The sequence below is a fragment of the Chionomys nivalis genome, chromosome 8, assembly GCF_950005125.1.
Source record: "Chionomys nivalis chromosome 8, mChiNiv1.1, whole genome shotgun sequence".
NCBI lineage: Eukaryota > Metazoa > Chordata > Mammalia > Rodentia > Cricetidae > Chionomys > Chionomys nivalis.
This window is the reverse complement of record NC_080093.1, coordinates 16,216,246-16,238,558: the sequence shown is the minus strand read 5'-3', so window position 1 is coordinate 16,238,558 and position 22,313 is coordinate 16,216,246. Positions and strand designations below refer to the sequence as shown.

General features: G+C 48.0%; 1 protein-coding gene across 1 annotated transcript; it reads left to right on the top strand.

Moving 5' to 3' along the window:
- The first annotated feature begins 557 nt into the window (after positions 1-557).
- LOC130879260 (stearoyl-CoA desaturase 4-like) lies at positions 558-12,848 on the top strand. The gene is given in 7 exon segments (XM_057777564.1): positions 558-581; positions 1,250-1,526; positions 4,506-4,592; positions 4,595-4,635; positions 6,596-6,805; positions 8,916-9,168; positions 12,619-12,848. Coding segments are annotated over 7 exon segments (1,122 nt in total).
- Positions 12,849-22,313: the final 9,465 nt, after the last annotated feature.

Here is a 22,313-nt window from a genome sequence, read left to right as displayed (position 1 = left end):
GGACCCAGGAGAGAGAAGCAAAGGGCTGTCTGCCATGGAGACAGCAAATTTCTGGGTGCCAAAGCTGGAAAGACAAAAAAAGAAACAAATTTCCCTGGCCAAAGTTTGGAAACGGGCTGGAAATACTCTCTCTAGGAACAACTGGAACAAAGGTGGCTGTCTTAGCATGTGCAGTATTTCATGGCCTTACCTTAGGTGACTGCAAGCTTTGCTGGCTGTCCCCTCCCCTCTCTCGCCTTCAGCCTTCATCTCCTCGCGGGGCAGCCTTGACTAGTCAACTCTTAACAATTTATCAGTTGTTGGCGGTCACGATGTATGCCTGAGCAAGCACCAGACACAGTCACCAATGACCAGCTCTACCTACCCTTTAAATCCCAAGCCTGGAGAGGTCCCCACACAGCAGATCGAGTGGTGATGCTGCCTGTACAGCTAGCCAGGTACACAGCACACGGTCACCTCCCGACTCAAAGTTCCATCCATCTTCAGTTGCTGCAGACCTGGATCCCAAACTGCACTCAGAGCCTTCAGAACAGGATCCAGGCTTCCAGCGAGCCAAAATGACGGTCCACCTGCCACAAGAGGTCAGCTTTTCCCCAGGGATTTTTCCCACAGCCCAGGATCTTTTGCACCCGGTAGAATTCTGCTGAGCAGTTTGTAGGGACCAGAGCTGAGAGCGGCAGAGGCATCTTGAACGTCTTTTTGGATTTACCTGACTTTCCAAGTGAGGAATGTGGCGTTTATTTTGGCAGTTGACTGTGAAGAAGAGAAACCCCAGCCAGCCAATACCTATCTGCATACATGTGTGCTTCCCTTTATCGTTGCTAGAGGCACAAATATTTTACCCACACTCCTGCCCCCTCACCTTGAGGTTTTTTTTTTTGTATGTTTGTTTGTTTGTTTTTCGAGACAGGGTTTCTCTGTGGTTTTGGAGCCTGTCCTGGAACTAGCTCTTGTAGACCAGGCTGGACTTGAACTCACAGAGATTCGCCTGCCTCTGCCTCCCGAGTGCTGGGATTAAAGGCGTGCGCCACCACCGCCCGGCTACACCTTGAGGTTTTATTGTCAACACATTTTTGTGTAGTTTCTAGGGACTTTTTTCTGCTCCACCTAGGGGTGTACCCTATCTTCATATGTCTGGGCACTGGGGCAAGGGTCTGTGCCTCTACTGTCTTGGCTGTATTACAGGGGCAGTAGATCTCTTCGTACCCTCATGTACCTGTTCTTGACTCTCCACTCTCTCTCTTTGAAGATGTCCAGCAACTGTGGCTCTACCACCATCACAGAACCTCAGCCCTGGGGTCAGCAGAGTGGAGAAGAGAAAGTAGATAAGATGCTTCTCCACCCAGAAGACATCCGTCCTGAGCTGAGAGAAGATACACACGACCCCAGCTACCAGGATGAGGAGGGGCCCCCTCCCAAGCTGCAGTACATCTGGAGAAAGATCATCTTCATGGCTCTGTTGCACTTGGGGGCCCTGTATCAGGTCACACTGATTCCCTCCTGCAAGGTCTACACCTGCCTCTTCGGTGAGCAGCTCCCCTTGTCTTGGGCCAGTACCCCAGCTTTCTCCCTACTTTTGAATGAAGTAGACTCTGACTCATAAAATTAGCCTCTCTTTATTTTGATTTTTTCCCGAATCTTCTCTTCATTTCCTGAGATACTGGTAACTGGACTGGGAACAGAGCTTCGTGGGATTGGGATACAGAGTGTCAGTCCTGGAGGTCCTTGAACTTGGATGTTAAAGCCTATGAAGGGTGGAGAGACAAACACGGCAAAGAACTGGCAGTCTCTGAAAGAGCTTTTCTGTTCAAAAAGTTTCCTGTCTTAGCATTGCCTGCCACAAGAAAACTAAGGCCTTTGCTGGGAGCCTGATGAGCGGCCCCATGGGCTGTTTGCTTAGTCAGGAGACAGAACAAGGGGAGACTGTTCAGAGGGTTGAAGAGGAAGAACTCAAAAGGAATAACCCACAAAAAAATCTGTACATGATTCTGGACAGGTCAGGCATGTTGAACCCAGGGGAAGCAGCCTCCATACAGTCTGCGTGCACGGGGGTGTGGCTCTGGTGCTCCAGGTAGGTCCTGTCAGTCAATGAGATATTCCTCAAATGAAAAAAGAGGGTCCAGAAAGGGTTCTTTGCATTCCTCGGGTAGTTAGTTCTTGTCCTGTCTCCAGAGACCCTGACAAAGGGCCAAGAACCTTCTAACCTTAGTTACTCTGTCTCCTATCCACCCCTCCTTGCCAGGGACAGCCAGGCACAGAGAACAGAGTCTTGAGAAACCCTGATGGTGGTCAGGCTGCTGTATGTAACAAGGAAGATAGTTGCTACTGTGTCCCTTGTCTGCTAGCTCAACCGCTCAGGGATATATGGGTCTGGGCTGATGCAGGGCTGTCCCGGGACACACACCTGTGCTTTCAGGCGGTTTAACTTATGACTCTTGATTCCCCGATTAGGAAGAGGGGGCAGGGCTCTGCAGGCCAGGGCCCCTAACTATTTTTTTGAGGAATGGCACTCCTGGAAGACACAGGACTTTCTGGTAGCCGTCTCTAGGAGGGTAGTGATGTAGAAGTGGCTGTCCCTGTTCTTAGCCTCTTAGTGCCTCCGGCAGGTGAGCTCTGGTCCTTGGAGCTTCATCTCAACAGTTCTGTGGGTGCTAGGGAAATACAAGAGAGGTGCCCTTTTCAGGGCCATAGTTTTTGCAGGTACTAACTGGAGACAACAAAGCTTTGTCGTGTTTAGGAAGGTCGTGTGTTTTCCCAGCCTTTCTCCTAACTCAGCTACTTTGACAGCCTTCTCTCCTGCAAGGATGTTAACCTGGAGGGCTAAAGGGGAAAACCCTCTAAACCACCACGGCCTCAAGCAGTCCATCCCTGGGGGGGCGGGGGGGTCACTGAACTAATCTATTTGAACCGAGCTGTCTGTTTGACAATCAAGAGGTTGAGAAGCACAGGCCACACAGTGTTTGGGGTCTTGTCCAGGTCCCCTTGTGCTTACTGCTTATGCTTGCAAAGCCAATGTACCAGAGACACCTGTGACAGGAACTAACACAGGCACTTTTGGGTTCTGAATCACAGAACTCTGGCTCGTCTGCAGTTCACGGTCAGATCATACATGTGGGAAGAACTCAATCTAAACACAGCCAGAGCAGCAAATCATTTGGGCCTTGTCCCAGCTCAGAGGGACTGTGACCAGAACCTTCCTTGGCAGCACACTGGCTCAGTGATCTTTGTGGTGACCCAAAGAAGGAATGGGATGCAGCAGGAGTGGGGAGAGGCTGTTTGGGAGACTGTTATTTCCTGGTCTAGAAGGACACAGTTTATACACTGTATGGTGACTTCAGCCTGAGCTACGTATGTTTCATGGTTCTAAGGAGCCTTGGTTTCCAGCTTCCCACAGGAGTGAAGCGTCATTGAAAGTCTCCTCCAAGCCCCCATGGGGACAACCTTAGTCAGGGGACAGAGCAAGGGGGAACTTCTTCCTTCCCTATTAACAATTGTACCTTCTAAGCCTTTGACTTCAAAGGTGGTGAGGTAGGACATGGTACCCACCCTTAGACCATTACACAGCTATAACAGAGTTGACTTGCCCTACTATGGGCGTCACCAGCTGCCAGCTTCAGTGTTACCCAGCATTATACTGGCAGCGAGCATCCAGACTGACAGAGGAACATGGCAAAGGAGGATTTGGGATCTTGGCATGGATTTGGGTGGCTGGATGGCACAGCTGGAACAGTGCCTTATTATCAGAAAACTGAGCTTCAGCCGATGGCTACAGTTTGCCATAGTGAGATTCTGGGTAAACATTTAGCCTTTTCTATGGTCTACTTCTTCAAGATGCAGAAGTGATCACACACACCTCCCAAGGTGTGCAGTAATTGTGAAAATATTAATATTTTTGGTGATGCTTCAGGTCACTGTGAAAATATAGCTCTTTGTAGGACTGACTCACCCCAAGACAGGCATGTTGCCTGCCATTGTATTGAAATACTGTTGTCTCAGTTGGTGAATTGGCACAGGCCTCTGATCTCTCAGTATCTCTTCACATTTGGGGTTGTTGTAATTGATCAAACTGAATTGCTCTGATTTCTATTTTTCAAGGCACTGGGTGATGGAGGAGTTACTTTCATTTAATAAAGAAACTGCCTTGGCCCATTTATAGGACTAGTCTGTGGCCCTGAACAACTTAGAGGAAGGTCAGAGTTGAAGGGTTCAGGGGTACCACCCCTGCAGACAGACAGTGAGAGTCCTGTTGCCTGTCTTGATTCCTTTCTTCATTTCTGGGGCTTCTGAGCTTTCTTCCCTCTCTAGATAGAGAGATTAGGCCATAGTGGGGCTACTCAAGTGTTCGAAGCCACAAGATAACAAGACCGAGGCATGTCAAGGTTCAGGGAAAAGGATCTTCACTAACTCTGAAGAAATAGTAGACTAGAGAGTCAGGGAAGGGTCCTTCCACCCTAGGCCTGACAGGACCCGCAATGGTTGGTGACTCTTCTGCCGTCTCCTGACAGGAATATTCTACAGCGTAGTTGCTGGTTTGGGTATCACAGCCGGGGCCCATCGCCTGTGGAGCCACCGAACTTATAAAGCACGCCTGCCCCGAGGGTCTTCCTCATCATTGCCAACACCATGGCTTTCCAGGTGAGAAGCTGGTAGAAGTTCCTTGTCTGCCCTGTGAAGGCTGGGGGAGTGTGCGGCAAGTTAGCACCTCCAGAGGAGCCAGCAGGACAGCCATTATCCTCATTACTTTCCTGTAGTCAGCACAAGAGCATGCTCAGTAATGAGGTACACACAGCATGGGACATCTCAGAATCAGCAGGATGGGAGACAGGAATTAACTGGAAAACTCTCCAGGTATAGGGTCACTATGTTCCCCAAGTTCCCCACGTAACATATTGTATGCATTGCTCTGCTGTGGTTGGTCCACTTAATTTACGAGCTGTGGCTCATCAGCCAACTGCTGATATTGGTTTCTTTGTTGGTTTGGTGTTTTGAGACAGGGTTTCTCTGTGTAGCCCCAGCTATCCTGAAACTCACTATGTAGACCAGCTAGAGATTCACCTGCCTCTGCCTCCCAAGTGCTGGGATTAAAGGTGTGCGCCACCACCACCTGGCTTGACTCGGGTTTCTTTAATACTTGGTGAGCATGCCATTCATGCTGTGTCTATCTCAGGAGTCAAGTGGGAGCAAAAGTGATCTGCCACAGACTTGGGGACTGCTGCAGATATGAAGAACATGTCAGTGCAGGCAGCCTTTGTGACACAGATGAGCTTGTTAAGTCCTCAAAATGTCTTAGGAGGTTGAACCCCATTTTGTACTTGGACACTATGAGGCCGGACAGGGACACACTGTGGTCCAATGAATGACTGGCATGCTGGGTAAGCCAACTGTGGAAGCTTGCCAAGGCAAAGCTATAACAGAAACAAAGGAAAGGATCAGGGGCCTGACTTTGCTGTTAGACTCCAGCAGGGGACTCAGGATAGCTGTGGCATGGGGCTTAATCTCAATGAGAGGAAGTGGCTTGGTGAGACTTGAGTTTCTCAACTCACATACCTAGTCATTTCTACCCTAACAAAGTATTCCTCAAAGGCGCTGATGTCCTGAGGGGACAACATCAAAATAGAGACGCTGACACATCTGTGAAGGGATGGAAGGAATCACACATGAGCCAGAGGTTGTTTGGGAAAGGGTTGAGGCTCATGAGTTACACAGGCCCTGATGCTGGCTTGGGTGAGTTGTCACCCATAAGGGCATCCGGAAGAATATCCCTGTACCTCTGTGATGGAGCAGCATCCTGGGATGCCAGGGCACTTGTCTCACAGTCTCTGGACCCAGTGCTCAGGATTCCATGAAGAGCTTGTCTCACGTTTTTCTTCAAGAGCTAGCATTCCCACCCTGACTCTCTGGGCTTGTGGACTTCATTGCTGCTCTCCTCTCTGTCTCCCCATCACACAACCAAAGGAAGCAGCAGTGTGATTCCTAGAGCTGGAACTGTAAGTTGCTTTCTTTTGTAGAAGGAGCTGTGGGCTGCGTTCCTGCCGCCAGCTCCCGGCCGCCTGGCTAGCTTATGCCCCGAAATAACAACACACAAACTGTATTCATATAAACACTGCTTGGCCCATTATATCTAGCCTCTTATTGGCTAACTCTTACATCTTGACTAACCCATTCCTAATAATGTGTGTAGCTCCACAAGGTAGTGTCTTACCGGGAAGATTCTAGCATATATCCATCTTGGGCCGGAGCTTCATCGCGTCTGCCCTGGAGAGGAGAGGCATGGCGATTGTCTCACTTCTCTCTTCCTCCCAGCATTCTGTTCTGTCTACTCCACCTACCTAATTTTCTGACCTATCAGACCAACCAGTTTTCTTTATTGATTAACCAATGAAACAACAGATTGACAAATGACCTTCCCACATCATTCTTCCATAAGCTTCAAAGGCAAATATGCAGAGGATAGTGTTCCTCAAGGCCTCCTTTAGGCCCGAGTCCTGGGGACTTTGTGAGGTGAGGGTCTTGAGTCCTTGCAACCTCTGGGTGCTAGATTCCTCCAGGAGGGTTTCTCTTCTCAATACTGGGGTCCTCTTTTCTGTCCCTCCAGAATGACGTGTATGAATGGGTCCAAGATCACCGCGTCCACCACAAGTTCACAGAAACACATGCTGACCCTCATAATTCCCGGCGTGGCTTTTTCTTCTCTCACGTGGGCTGGCTGCTCGTGCGCAAACACCCGGCTGTCAAAGAGAAGGGCGGAAAACTGGACATGTCTGACCTAAAAGCTGAGAAGCTGGTCATGTTCCAGAGGAGCTGAGTCAGGGCAGGAGGGTGGAGTCAGGGTATCTGGGGTTTAGGGACCCTGCTTTTTCTATCAGAACACATTAAATAAGAGCTGAAGGATTTCACTCAGTGTGCATACTAACCATCATTCTGAAACACAATTCTCGAATGTTCCACAGGCCCACAGGCAAGGAGTATTGCTTTTTCCTTTCTCTCTGAGGTATTTCCATGAAACAAATTGAATGTGCCAAATGGTCATTGACCTAGAATAATCATGGACACAATTGCAGAAATAATGGAGCCCTTTGGTTCGAAAGATCTGTAGCCTAGGCAGGTAGGCAAATAACCGGAAGCAAGGCAGAATACTATCCATAGTGTGAAAGGTTCATGGGCCAAGACTGTTTAGTAGGGATGCAAGGGAAGAGTGGCCAGAAAAGGCAGCCTCATGAGCAGCAACTGTTCTGACATTTGCATGGGGACAGGGACAACACAATCAGTGCACAAGACCAGCTAAAGCCTGAGACTAGAAACACAGTTCTTCCCCTTAAAAGAGTGCTCTTGGCATCTTGTGGCAGAGATATGCTTCAGAGGGGCTGCCCCAATACAGGTGAAAGTAGCCCTTGGTTGACAGGTGAAGATCAGGGAAATAGGTTAGCCGTGGAAGCCCCAGGCCAGGAAAGCAGAGGTAAGAGTGGGAAGGGAAGGAGCTGGATGCAGATGATGTAGAAGAAGGTGAACATGAGACCACTTAACAGATGTCCACCAATTCCCTTGAGATGTCAGTGGTCTGCCGTGAAGAGTGAGTAAAACCTCCAAAGGGAGAGAGAGGCCAGTGGTGGCGCACGCCTTTAATCCCAGCACTTGAGAGCCAGAGACCAGAGGATCTCTGTGAGTTCGAGACCAGCCTGGTCTGCAGAGTGTGTTCCAGGACAGGTTCCAAAGCTACAGAGAAGCCCTGTCTCTGTAGTAAACTCTAGAAAAACCAAACCAAACCAACCGATCAAACAAAAAACAACAAAACAAAGGGACAGGGAGCTGCAGTGGCCGAGGGCCCTCAGTCTGCCTCCTGAAAGGCAAAGCAAAGATCTGGGGGTGGTAGCAGAAGGAACACTTGTCACACATTCTGTGTCAAAGGTGGAGGTGGACTCAAGAAGGGATCCCACAGACAACTGGACAAGAACCCAGGCAGTGGAAGTTAGCAGATGAGTTTGTGGCTTCAATCTGACTTGTTTGGCCAACATGACTTTACACTTTGTCAAAATGAACAATGGATTTCTAGTCAACAGACCCATGTCCTAACCCATGTTCCACTAGTACTCCTTATCTAAAGACAAGGCTGGAGAGATGACTGGGGGAGGAGGAGACACCCACAGGTCCACCTGGCACCTCAAGGTCTGAGCTGGCTGCAGATACCCACAACCCATATCATGAGTCTTTTTCTGTCCCACCAGTCAGCTCCCCAATAATGACATGGAGACATCTTGTTGATTATGAAAGTTTGGCCTTTCATAAGCTTAAGCTTGTTCCTAACTAGCTCTTGTAACTTAACCCATGTATTTTAATCTATGTTCTATCATGTGGCATTACCTCTCTTCCATCTTGTACCTCCTGTTGCTTCTCCACATCTCCTGGTGTCTCTCGTGTGCTTAGATTCCTCTTCCTTTTCCTTTCTCTCCCCAGAAATCCTGCCTATACCCCCTGCCTAGTTATTGGCCGTTCAGCTTTTTGTTAAACCAATCAAAAGGTGCCTTAGGCAGAGCCACATCCTTACAGTGTAAATTAATATTCCCCAACAGCCCAACTGGTCTGGCTTGGCCCGGGTGGGTGGAAGACTGGAGAGATGCCGCAATGGCTTGGGTCCTTTCAGAGGACCCAAGCTCAATTTTCAGCACCCACATGGTTCACTACTTGTAAATCCAGTTCCAGGAGATCCAGTGACTTCTTCTGACCTCTTTGGGTACATGCACATATGTGATACAGGCAGGCAAAGCACTCATATACACTATATTTGTGTGTGTGTGTGTGTGTGTACAGGGTGAGATAACATATACCCCTCCTGTATTCGCAGCGTAAGAGAAAAGACAGCCCTGCCCAGTGAACATAGACCTCTCAAGTGTACTTGCAGCCCCTCTCCACAGACTCAGTGTGTGGTCTCTCCCAATAGGTACTATAGGCCAGCTGTCCTGCTCATCTGCGTCATCCTGCCCACACTGGTTCCCTGGTACTTCTGGGGTGAAACTCTTCAGCACAGCTTATACGTCACTACTTTCCTGTGGTATGCTGTGATACTCAATTTCACCTGGCTGTTGAACAGTGCTGCCCATCTCTATGGATATCGGCCATATGACAGGAACATTGGCGCCCGAGAGAATGGCCTGATTTCACTGGTATCTTTGGGTAAGTCATCAACTGACACGGAGACTACATGAGGTGGGTTATTGATTAGAGCATTAAGGCTAAGCCAGAGACTCCAGATGATAACGTGTATGATTACTTTGGATCTTGGGTTTCTACTCTAAAATGAGGGCTACTCCGTTAGTTTTCATTTTCCAAACCATTACTAATTGAGACTCAGTTCCTTTAGCGCCTCCTTTCCCAGTCATTTCTGAGTTAGGTTGCATCTTACTGGGGGGCAGCAGATGTGCAAATGGCACAGTACCATCAATGGAGAGTAAAGCTTTCTGTATGCAGGCCTGCTGCATATGTAGGAAAAAATAAAGGTAACCTTGTTCCGTCAGCCCCAGCTGTGCCCCACTGCATTTCCCGAATCTTCCTCTAGCTTTCAGGCGCTTTCCATTGTATATTGTCTTATTTGATCTGTGTTGGAAAACAAAAACAAAAACAACCTACTCTACACAATTCTGAGATTTCCATAGAAATGGCATACGATGTGAAATGCGCATCCTATCAGAAATAGGCAGATACATGTCCTATATTGGTGATCAGGGTCGACCCAGTGAGTTTCCCCAACTCCAGAGTCGTTATGAGCTCAAAGTGACTGCCAGGCTCTTGCTTAGTCTCTGTTGTTATTCTCCTCTCTATATCTGCTCCTGTCCCTCTCACCTCATCCTTGACGGCCCTAATCTTTTTGTTTTGTTTAATTACCTGTCCCATAGTCATAGGCTCATGTTCTTTGACAAAGATGACCATTCTCCATAGCTTTCTTTGGCTATCTCTTCCTGTCCTAGCTGTTACCCATACAGCTAGCCTCTTCTCCCCAACTCAGAGACTCCATGTGTGTGTGTATGAGACTTCGTGTGTGTGTGTGTGTGTGTGTGTGTGTGTGTGAGAGAGAGAGAGAGAGAGAGAGAGAGAGAGAGAGAGAGATTTCATGTGTGTGAAAGAGAGAGACTGAATGTGTGTGTGAGAGAGAGGGAGCGGCGAGGGAGGGAGAGAGACTCTGTTTTAAATGCCAGCAGTGGGGTCTGGTTAGGTCTCATTCAGTGCCTCCCAGTGAAAGCATGTGTGGAAATAAGTAACCGTGTGTTAGTACCTTAGCCACACCACACACAGCGTGGTGCACAGGGGTTTATCCCTGTTTGGAACCATTTGATTGGCAGGAATTCCTTCACCGTATTTGTTTTCTGTATAACTCCCATTATCTCAAGGAGTATTTTTTTAAATTTATTTTTATTTTATTTGCATTGGTGTTTTGCCTGCATATATGTGTGAGGGTATGAGATCTTAAAGTTACAGACAGTTGTTAGCTGCCATGTGGATGCTGGAAATTGAACCCGGGTCCTCTGGAAGAACAGTCAGTGCTCTTAACCACCGAGCCATCTCTCCAGCCCCTTGAGGAGTATTTTGGTGTCTTAATTTTTAGCCAGGGTCTCATCAGGGTCTCACACAGTAGCTCTGCATGGCCTGGAACTCACTATGTTGTGGGTTCTTTCAGAGTTCAGCTATGTGGAGCCTGCTGGCCTCAAACTTACAGAGATCTGCCTAACTCTGCCTCCTGAGTGCTCAGATTAGAGGCACACACCACTACGCTCTGCTTTTGGGGATATTTTTTAAAAGATTTGTATATATGTATGTGCATGAGTGTTTTGCCTGTGTGTATAAGGTATATACCATGTGCATGTGGTACCTGTAGAATTTAGAAGAGGGTATTAGATCCCCTGGAACTGGAGTCACAGATGGTTTTGAGCTACCTTGTGAGTGCCAAGAACTGGATCACGGTCCTCTGCAAGAGCAGTGAGTGGCCTGAACTGCTGAGCCTCTCTCCAGACCCTGGGCTTATTTTTCTCAACTTAAAAATGTTTTAATTAGGGCTGGAGAGATGGCTCAGTGGTTAAGAGCACTGCCTGGTGTTCCAGAGGTCCTGAGTTCAATTCCTGGCAACCACATGGTGGCTCACAACCATCTGTAATGGGGTCTGGTGCCCTCTTCTGGCATGCAAGCATACACACAGACAGAATATTGTATACATAATAAATAAATATTTTAAAAATGTTTTAATTAGTATGTATTAATTACATATGATGATGAATGACATTTTAATTAGTATGTATTAATTACATGTAATGACATTTTCATGCGTGTGCATGGTTTCCACCATTCTAACCCTTCACCCTCTCGTGCCCCTTCCATTCCTGGTAGTCCCCCTCCTTGCCCTAAGTAGTCCGTCCTCCTACTTTAATATCTTTTACATGTTCGTGGCCGGATGAGTTTTATTTCCGGGGCACACGGGAGGACGGGCTGAGAGTTTCTTCCCTGAAGCACGGACACTGGCAGGTGGCTAGACCACCATAGCTCCTCAACCATTAACTGTATGTAAATCCTCAGGGAGGGATGGCGCCCCAGGAGCCCTTCCGCTTGCCATGTTGGAATGTTGACCAGCTCTGACTTGTCCAGCTCTTAGTTAAATCACAGCTGCTGTGAGTTTGAGATCACCACAGCCATTACATGCCCAGAAGTTGGTATTCCACAACGCCTCTACCCTCGCCCACCACTTCCTCTGGCTCTTACCATTCTTTCCACTCTTCTGATTTCCTCTAGAGCTGATTTTATTTTTGGGGATTCAATGGCTTTTCTTGGTCACTGTCTCCCTCCACCTGAAAAGGGTCAACATTGTTGGAATTAGTTCAGAGAGAAGAGCCATGCAGAGAACAGGAAAACACCATGCGAATTACAGAGATAATTTCAAATCCAGAATTTCTGTTCTCCTTTATCCTGCAAGATGCCCATTCTAGGAGTTTCAGAATCTCGTGTGGGAGAGAATGTCCGAATGCTTTCAGAGTTCCGTTTTCTTAATGCCTCCCCTACCCTAAGGTCAAAGCTCAGAGGAAAAGCAATCAGAATAGTATCCAGTGAGCCAGGGGTGGCTGAGGAAACTCCCATCATTGGCCAGGACTCCTTCCTGGTAAATTTTGGTGCCCTCTGTCCACCTCTACCCTTCCAGAGAACAGCGGTTCATGGGGACCAGTATGACTTACTCCATCTAAGAAGCATAGCTACAATGGTCTCCTCTCCTCTGCTCTGCCCTAACCACAGGCACCCAGGTGCAGACCCCATAGAGCTTGGGCCCTCTTTCCTGAGGCTCTGATACTTTCTATCATAAAATCTGTTTGCACAGACCTGGCTTCTCGCCAATCTTTTTATCTTTTGATAGAAACTTCCTCTGACAAAGGCTCCCAGACAGGCATGTGTGAGCAGAGCCCATCAGCCGCTTTCCTGAGATTCGTCTGAGGGCATCTGTTCACTTTAGAATACAAGACTGTGGGTTCATCAGTTCACTCAACAGTGAGCTTCTTCAAGGTTTGAGGTACACAACAGGTCAGAGGAATGCGAAGATCAGGAGGCAGCAGTCACCGAGCCCCCTAACTGCTCTCCGTGCTTCTCTTTCAGGCGAGGGCTTCCACAACTACCATCACACCTTCCCCTACGACTACTCTGCCAGTGAGTACCGCTGGTACATCAACTTCACGACATTCTTCATTGACTGCATGGCTGCCCTGGGCCTGGCTTACAACTGGAAGAAAGTGTCTAAGACCGCTGTCTTGGCCAGGATTAAAAGAACTGGAGATGGGAGCCACAAGAGTGGCTTCTGGACCTCTGTTCAGCTGGGCCAACATTGAGTGTTCTGTTACTACTGAATAGTGCTACCAAAGCCCACTCCTGAACAATTATTTGGGGGGGGGCGTTGTAATGATTGTTCTGTCTCTTTAAGAGACAAGCCACACCCACTCCCTCCCCCATTTGCTGAGGCAGGCTGATCTTCAGCTTCCAGCCTGAGCTCTCTCTTTTCCTGTCCCTCTCTTGAAGAGGCAGCTTCTGCATCTCTCCCCACTTCTCCCCTTTCTTCTTCTCTATCTCTCTCTTCTCTTATCTCTCCCTCTCTTTCTCTCCCTCTCTCCTCTCCTCCCCTTTTCCCTTCCCCTCCATAACCCACATAATAAATGTCCAACTCCACTCTGTATGGTGTGCCTATCTCTCTCTCTCTTGCCTGCCCTCCACCACCACATGGAGATATGCCACATGGTCTCGTGCGCCGTCCCTGCTGGGCTGGGGACCAGCCACCTTTGGAGACCTGCCAGCATGGCCTCGTGTGCAGTCCCTACCTAGGACCGTCTGCTCCTGCTGCCCACTGCCAACTGTTGGGGTCTTGCACCATCCTGGGATCCTGCTGCAAGCTGCCGGGGACTCGCAGCAAATATATTTCAGGGGTTAGGGTCTTTTTCTGGTCTACTGAGCGCTATAGACCAGCCTGGCTTCCTGTCTCTGCCTCCCAATTGCTGGGATTAAAGGCAAGTGTCACCATGTCCAGCTCTGCAAAATATTCTTTTTTTTTTAAAAGATTTATTTATTTATTTATTTATTTATTTATTTATTTATTTATTATGTATACAACATTCCTTCCACGTATGCTTGCATGCCAGAAGAGGGCACCAGATCTCATTATAGATGGCTGTGAGCCACCATGTGGTTGCTGGGAATTGAACTCAGGACCTCTGGAAGAGCAATCAGTGCTCTTAACCTCTGAGCCATCTCTCCAGCCCCTCTGCAAAATATTCTTGTCAAATATTCAAGGCAATTCTCCTTTATGATGCTAAGCTACAAATCTCTCTCTCTCTCAATCTCTTCCATCCCTATGCTTTGTTCCTATTATGCTTGTCTTTCTTTTCCCCTTCATTGCTTCCTTGAGAAGCAGCTGGTGAGTGCTTGGTCCATCTTCCAAAGGCTTCACAACCTTTCTGATGTCTCAGTGTAAGGCAGTTCTCTGTCCAGGTATTTTCCCAAAGCTAGTGATACAGCAAAACCTTTTAGGAAGAGTCTTTTTTTTTTTTTTTTTTTTTTTTTTTAATATTTATTTATTATATACACAGTGTTCAGCCTCCATGTATGCCTGAAGGCCAGAGGAGGGCTCCAGATCTCATTACAGATGGCTGTGAGCCACCATGTGGTTGCTGGGAATTGAACTCAGGACCTCTGGAAGAGCAGTCAGTGCTCTTAACCTCTGAGCCATCTCTCCAGCCCCTAGGAAGAGTCTTGTTAATTGTTTTCAGTTCACTCTTCGCTAAAGGAAAGGGAAAATATTATTTGTTGTCATAGAGATGCTAAAACTGGTAGTCATGGGTGGGAAAGCACGCAAATTGTGACTCAAAAGCAGGGATGGGGCAAGGTGGGCAGTAAAGCAATAGAAGCCCTTGCCAGAATCAGCCCTAGCTCCCTAGCTCCCACAGATGTGGAGCCCTGAGCAGGCAGTGACCATGTGCTAGAACTTGATGGACTGTTTCTGTGACTCAGGATGGTTCAGGCTGAGAAGAAGTAAAGAAGAAGCATTTGGTTAGCAGAAAAAAAGGTCTCAGCTGAGATAGAATTTTTTTGCTTTAGTGACAAGGAGCTTTGTTACATCATAGAACAGTCTTTAGATGAGATGTGTCTGACTTGGTAAAGCAGCAACTCATATAGACACACATGATCATTGTGTAGAGTATAGAGATAGAGACACACATGATCATTGTGTAGAGCATGGAGATGTAGACACACATGATCATTGTGTAGAGCATGGAGATAGACACACATGATCATTGTGTAGAACATGGAGATGTAGACACACATGATCATTGTGTAGAGCATGGAGATGTTCAGCACTCGGGAGGCAGAGGCAGGTGGATCTCTGTGAGTTAGAGGCCAGCTTGGTCTACAAGAGCTAGTTCCAGGACAGGAACCAAAAGCTACAGAGAAACCCTGTCTCGAAAAATCCAAAAAAAAAAAAAAAAAAAAGAATATAGAGATGTTTCACTGAGGTGTCTCCCTCTAAGAATGTTACAGTGGCTTATAGAGCAGAGAATTATATAGGTTACCTGCTCCTCCCGTTACTGACAAGAGATGGAAAATTTGGTGGGCAGCTTTGCAAAGACAGGGTTCTGAGAACACGCTGCTGGGGATCCAGAAGTTGCTGAGTTGCTGAGTACCAGAATGAAACCAGTTGATGCTGGTAGAGCTAGCTATCGTTGGATTTGAGGAGTAATTAGACTTTTCTCCATCTTGTGCCCCTCACACATTCTTGCTCTCTGACCATCCAGCCTACACCTAAGACTGACTAGGGGAAGATAATCAACCTCTTAGCCGCCTAATTCTTAATTTTTAAAAAAGATTTATTTATTTATTATGTATAGTGTTTTGCCTGCAGCATACCTGTACCCCAAAAGAGGGCACCAGATCTCATTATAAATGGTAGTGAGCCATCATGTGGTCGCTGGGAATTGAACTCAGGACCTCTGGAAGAACAGTCAGTGCTCTTAACCACTGAGCCATCTCTCTCCAGCCCAGCTGCCTAATTCTTGATTCTTTTTTTTTTCTAATTCTTGATTCTTAATTGCCTATTTTTTCCTTTTCTCCTGTCGATCTCTTTGTTCCCCGATCTTTCTCCTTTCCCTCAACAGGAATCTCTTGTGTACATTCAGGGTGGTCTTTCTTCTCCAGACTCAATGCTCAAGGGCATAAACTTTCTGTGTCTCTACCAAGGAAAGCTGTTGGACACTTTGGTGTGGCTTCTCCATCCTTCTCCCTCTCCCTCTGTGCACCTCAGTCACATGAATGACTTTAGAAAAGTTCAGCAAACCTTCTAGAAATGTCTCTGGCTCAGCACTTTAAAACTCATAAATCCCAAAATGTTCACGTTCTACCTGTGAGGCTCTGCACAAGAGTGTAGCCAGTTCTTTCTGTGTGGATCAGAGCAGAGAGCATGGTCAGCACCTCCAGCCTATTCAACAATGTGGTCCACATGCACCAGTATTCACAGGGGATAGTGCAATGCTTGTGGGATGAGTCACTGGGAGGAGTCTGTTACTCACCAGTAAGCACCAGAATGAAGGACAGAAAGCTGAGTGCCTCACTCCAAGAAAAGGTCTCAACTCTTGAAGCCAGCGTGTGCTTGACATGAGCTCTGAAACGCTATGACCTTTGCTGAACAGAATGTCTTTCATCAAACTAACCAGCTCCCCTACCGTACAGCCTTGAGTAGACCACGGTATGGGAAAGTGTGGAAGAAATCATAACATCAGTAGTTTGAAGAGCATGGGCCTCTCCCGTCTCTCTTGCTCAGTAGGTAGGAATAGGCCTGGCCCTTCTTCCTGTGCTAACTGAAGAGGAGCAGCCTGCTCTAAGGTAGCCTTACCCCTGAGGTCTTGGTCTCATAGAAAAGAACAGCAGAGGTCAGATCGGCTGACCTGCACACCCTTTGCTGGTGTCTGTTGCGAGGTTGTAATTACATAGATCATCAGATGCCTGCTTAATAATATATGGATGAGACCGGCATGGTGCTCCATGACTTTAATCTCAGTGCTCAGAAGACACAGGCAGGCAGATCTTTATGAATTTGAGGCCAGCTTGATCTGCATAGAGATCTACATAGCAAGACTCCATCTCAAGCAAACCCCACCCCCATCCCACCCAAAAAATCCTATGAATTTTATGCATTTTTCTCCTTTCCATTCTAGTTCTGCCCCATAGGTCTGATCCTTGCATGTCCCTATACAAGTCTGGATGGCTATTTTTGGCCCATCTGTGTATTTGAGATTCACATAGGGGAGCAATGTTTCAATAAAGAACACTGTTTTCAAGATTTTCTTTCCCCTGAGATAGGGTTTCTCTGTGTAACAGCCCTGGCTGTTCTGGAACTCACAGAGATCCACCTGCCTCCTGAGTGCTGGGATCAAAGGCATGCACCACCATCACACAACCAGCTTGTTTTCAAGATTCTGAAGCTCACTTCAAGTGACATGCTAATGAGCAGCTCAGGTCTGACATGTGACTCTCTGATAGTTGTTCCTTGTGGGTGCTCTAACAACACAGATACTGCGCCCTTTCTTACTCACAGTGACTGGAGCCTGCCACAGACTCCCGCTGTACCTGAGAACCTGCCACATTGCGCCTGGTGTAGAAAGGAACCTGGCTGAAGAGTTGCCAGTAAGTGATTGGCAGGATATCCTTCTGGGTTTCAGTTTGGAAACTTGCTTAGAGTTGTTTTTATTAAGTGACCACATTTGGTGGATGGTGGAAATAGTTTTAATTTATCCCCTTTTCTTTTCTCTTCCTTCCCCCTTTCTCTCTCTCTCTCTCTCTCTCTCTCTCTCTCTCTCTCTTGGTTTTTGTTTGTTCAGATCTAGAAACAGTTGTAGTATTGTTGGTCCTGATTTGGTCTCTCAAACCCTCCAAGCTACATGACAAAACCCCCACTACCTCATCTTCTTTGTTTCCCTCCTAGCCATCCCAACCCTCTCTGGAGGACACCCCCTTTTTTCTTTTCCAGGGCTAGATCCCTTAAAATGGCCACATTCCAGCCAGTCATTGCTGTCTTTGCCCAATCAGAGCCATCTAGCTTATGCTCCTAGGGTAAATACGTCTCATTTGTGCTGGAATTTGGTGTTTGGGTGTATTCGGTGCCAACTATTAGGCCCCTTTAAGTATAGAGAAACATTTTTCCCGTCCCTGGCTTCAATAACCTCAGTGTCCTCTCTGTAGAAATACCTCAAGCGAGGCCCTGTGACGTCTCTAAAGCAAGTACAGCATGCCAACCTCTACCCCAGGGCCAGGGGTTGGCTTTTCACAGGAGCACAGACTTGCTATGTGACTGTTTTAGTCACCGTTCTATTGCTGTAAAGAGACACATGGAACATGGCAACTCTAATAAAGGAAAACATTTAATTGAGCTTTTAGTTTCAGAGGTTAGCCCATTATCATCATGGCGGGGAGCATGGCCACACACAGGAAGACATGGTACTGGAGAAGCAGGTGAGAACTTTCCACCCGAATCTGCAGGCAGCAGAAAAAGAGAGCTACTGGGTCTGGGTTGGGCTTTTAAAAGCCTTAAAGCCCACTCCCCAGTGACATACTTCCTCCATCAAAGCCACCAGTTCTAATCCTTTCAAATAGTGCCACTCCGAAAAACAAACAAAATCCAAATATAGCCGGGCGGTGGTGGCGCACGCCTTTAATCCCAGCACTCGGGAGGCAGAGGCAGGTGGATTTCTGTGAGTTCGAGACCAGCCTGGTCTACAAGAGCTAGTTCCAGGACAGGCTCCAAAACCACAGAGAAACCCTGTCTTGAAAAACCAAAAAAAAAAAAATCCAAATCTATGAGCCTGTGGGGGCAGTTCTCATTCAAACCATCACAGTGACCTCTGCTTTTATAATAAACTTATTGGTGACAATGAATCCATGTCTGCCAAGAACATTGATCTGTTCCTGAGGATGAAGTGTACCTGAGCTACAATCCCTTCAGGGGCTCACCTTGACAGTGTTACACTGGGGATTACATTTGTGAAGCATGAACTCTGGGGACATGTTGAGTCTGTTCCACTGAACACGCTGCTTAACTATACTACACATCAAGTCTGTCTATGAGAACATGGACAATAATTTTCATCTACATCAGTGGGCACATTAGAGGCCTGATTAGTGTCTTTTTTAATAAAGCATTTTGGAATCCCTCAGCAAAGGGTCCTCAAGTCCTGTACATTTTTTATAGTATCCGTGTCTGCCGTGAATTTAGCATGCATACATCCTGGATGCTATTAGGCAATATGGTTCCCTAGCAAGATCAAAGACATGCATTGTATAAGTGGTGTGTAAGGAGGGACTGTCTGCACACTGCTGCAAAGATGGATACAGCTTGTCTTTTCTCTTCTTCCTCCCTCCACCCCCCACCCCAGGGTTAGGGTTAGGCACCAGGCCAGAGGTAGCTGGAAGAGGGGAGGGTTCGCAAGTGCCTGCAGCTAAGACGCCATTAGTCCCTGGCAGAGAAGGGAAGGGGGTTGGAGGGCAGTGAAGAGAGACATTTAGTTATGGTTTATTGTATTCATTGAGCAGGGCATGGCGGCACACGCCTTTAATCCCAGCAGAGGCAGAGGCAGATGGATCTCTGTGAGTCTGAGGCCAGCCTGGTCTACATAGTGAACTGTATTCACTGTATGGTGTGTGTGTGTGTCATAGCTCTCTGATCCCTCGGAGTCTGACACCCGAGGTCTGCAGCTTCCTCAGGGAAGTGAAAGTGACACTTGCCACCCTCCTGGGATCTTGCTGGGCACCCGGGGACTCTGTCTGCCTATTTATAGACTCACAGGAAGGCAGGGCAGGGGTGGGGGAGGAGGTGCGGTTGCCGTTTCTTCTATAGCAGCTGTAGGAAGGAGGCGGCGGCCGTGGGTGAGCTGGCCTCAAATCCAACAACAAGCCTTGCAGAATCTTTAACAGAGGTGAAGCTTGTTCTCCTCCACGCCCACCCCAGAAATGCAGTTTACACTTCATCTCCTCTAGTTCAGAAAGTTCATCAGTCCCACCCTGGCTGCTCATTGTTCCGGGTAAGAAATGTCTCGAAAGGGATAGGCTTCTCTGAGCCTTTCCGAGAAATACCTCGGGGGGGTGGGGGGTGGTGGGGGGGGAGATCTACCATTAACATCATGGGACATAATGCCCTCTTTCGAGCCACCTCACCTGTGGCCTGGTATAAACACGTGACAGAGGACAGATCTGATTAGACAAGGAAAATGGAGATTTAGCCGCCTGCAGCCTCAGGAGAGAGTGACAACTTCTCTTCTGTCACAGCCTGTGATCCTTTTGCCTGGAGCATTTTCCCAAGGTCAGCGATGAAGAATCAGTCAGGGGTTACAGCCAGCGCTCCAGCCTCCAGGGGTTTTTTCCCCAGATTGCAGCCTTTGAGCCAGTCCTGTGTAGACACGGGGAGACATTTCCAGAGAGGAAAGACGCTGCTGAAGGAGCTAACAGCTTTACAAGAGCGGGAACTACGGTTGGAAAAACAGAGCCAATGCCAGAGCTTGAGAGGAGAGCCTAAAATCTGGCGTGCTTGAACACAGGGTTGGGCCACAAGGGGGAGTGGGCTGGGCTCTTAGCGAACAAAGGCTGCTTTGTGCCACGTGCTTGCCGGAGTTCAACTCCCTGCCGTGGCTGGCCCAGGACATAGGCCTCACCAGGCTTTGCCTTTGAACATAAGTGTGTATTTCCATGTGGAACCATGTCTAGAAGGCCAGGGATGTGGGAAGCAAAGGGATTTGCCAGGCTACGTGAAGGGAATTTATTGGGTACACCGCGAGAGAACAGTGGACACAGAGAGAGGGACGCTCAGTGGAGGGAGTGACCTGGAGGGAAAAGGGCTGAGGAATCTCTCCCAAGGAGGCTTCACTGGAGCAAAGGTCTCCCCCAATCAGCACAGAACACTCCGGCCCCTGCTTGCAGATGGGTTAACCAGGAGCAAGGACAGCACCGTCAAGAGAACTTGTTCAGGATAATCATGAACAGAAATCCAAATTCAAACAGTGAAGCTAAGTTCTGAAGGCGCAGCAGCAGCATGCCTGGGAGAAATGCAGAGTCGAAAGCAGCTGTTCTCAACCAGTGGGTCGCCACCCCCATGGGGGGAGGGCCGACAGACCCTTTCACAGGGGTAGCCTAAGACCATCAGAAAACACAGAGATGAACATTATGATTCATAACAGTAGCAAAATTACAGTTATGAAGTAATAACGAAAATAATTTTATGGTTGGGAGTCACCACAACATGAGGAACTGTATTAAAGGGTTACCGCATTAGGAAGGCCGAGAGCCACTGCTCTAGAGAGATACCCAAGTCACCTCTGCTCTCGGGACTGTGGAAACAGGCACTCTAGGGAACCGGGACTTCTCCCAGGAATCTGCAGGAAGAAGGAGAAAGCTGAAGCCTGGCTCCAGACAGGGAGAACTTTTTTCCCAGAAAGAGAAGTCACACCGTGCCAGCAACTGGTCAGATCACCTCATAGGAGGCACTAAATGAGACCATGAGGCCACTGAAGGGCATGTGGCCGTCTTCATGCGTGTTTCTTGTCTTACTTAAGCACTGCCTTCGTGTCGGGACTCCGAGAGGACAGGCAGGAGGAGCCGCTGGATTTCTTTGTCCTTCCCAATGTAGCCACAATGTCTGAATCTCGTTCTTCTTTCTCCTTTCAAATTTGCATTTATTTCTTTGGGGAGAGTGTGCGTGTGCTACAGGATATTGTGGAGGTCAGAGGACAACCTGCAGGGGTTGGTTCTCTCCTTCTACCACACAGGGCCTGGGGATTGAACTCAGATTGTCACTGAAGGTGGGTGACTTTGCCTGCCACACCTGCTCACTCTTAGAGTGAAAAGCGGAATTTTCTTCTAAGTAGGGACGTGTCATTGTCTCATCCCTTAAGAGTTAACTCAGTTGGGTGGGTCCATGACCTGACATCAGGAAGATGGAAATATCCGTAGGCAGGTGGGCTCACCTTAGTGCTGCTAAAAGGGAGGTAGAATATTTATCCCTTTATTGAGACACTGCACCTTTCCCAGAGTTCCCACGCCCTAGAATGATCTGTACACTGCCGTAAGGTTTGCCTGAGTCTGCCCGTCCCTCTGATGCATAAAGGTGTAACTTTCCCTTTTTCTTTTTCCTATCTCCTTCTTTCCGATGCTGCCAGAACCTTAGTATTCTTTTCCTGGTACTCTGGGCTTTGTTACTCTTTCTGTAAAGCCCCTTCTTCTCCATGAGGCTGCCTGCCATCATATGGCTGCCCTCAGACAACAAGATTTCCCCTCCTCCTATTCTCCTCTGGGTAGCTGCTGAAATTTCCAGCTAGCCTGCCTGGGATTTTACTTGTTTCATGTGTGTGTGTGTACGCATGTGTATACACACACATATACATATACATACATACATATATATATATATATATATATATATTTGGGGCTGTTGGGGTCAGCGCTTTAACCCTCAATAGCCCTGGTAATGAAATCAACTAGTGTGAACTCATGGGAGAGGTAGGATACTGGGAGACTTATAGGAAAGGAAACCCACCGCAGCAGAGACTGGTGGAGACCCACCGCAGCGGAGACTGGTGGAGACCCACCGCAGCAGAGACTGGTGGAGACCCACCGCAGCAGAGACTGGTGGAGACCCACCGCAGCAGAGACTGGTGGAGACCCACTGCAGCGATTGCAGTGGAGACCCACCGCAGGGGAGACTGGTGGAGACCCACTGTAGGGGAGATTGGAGCCAAAGATGAATTCCAAAGGAAAACTTGGAAATGGGG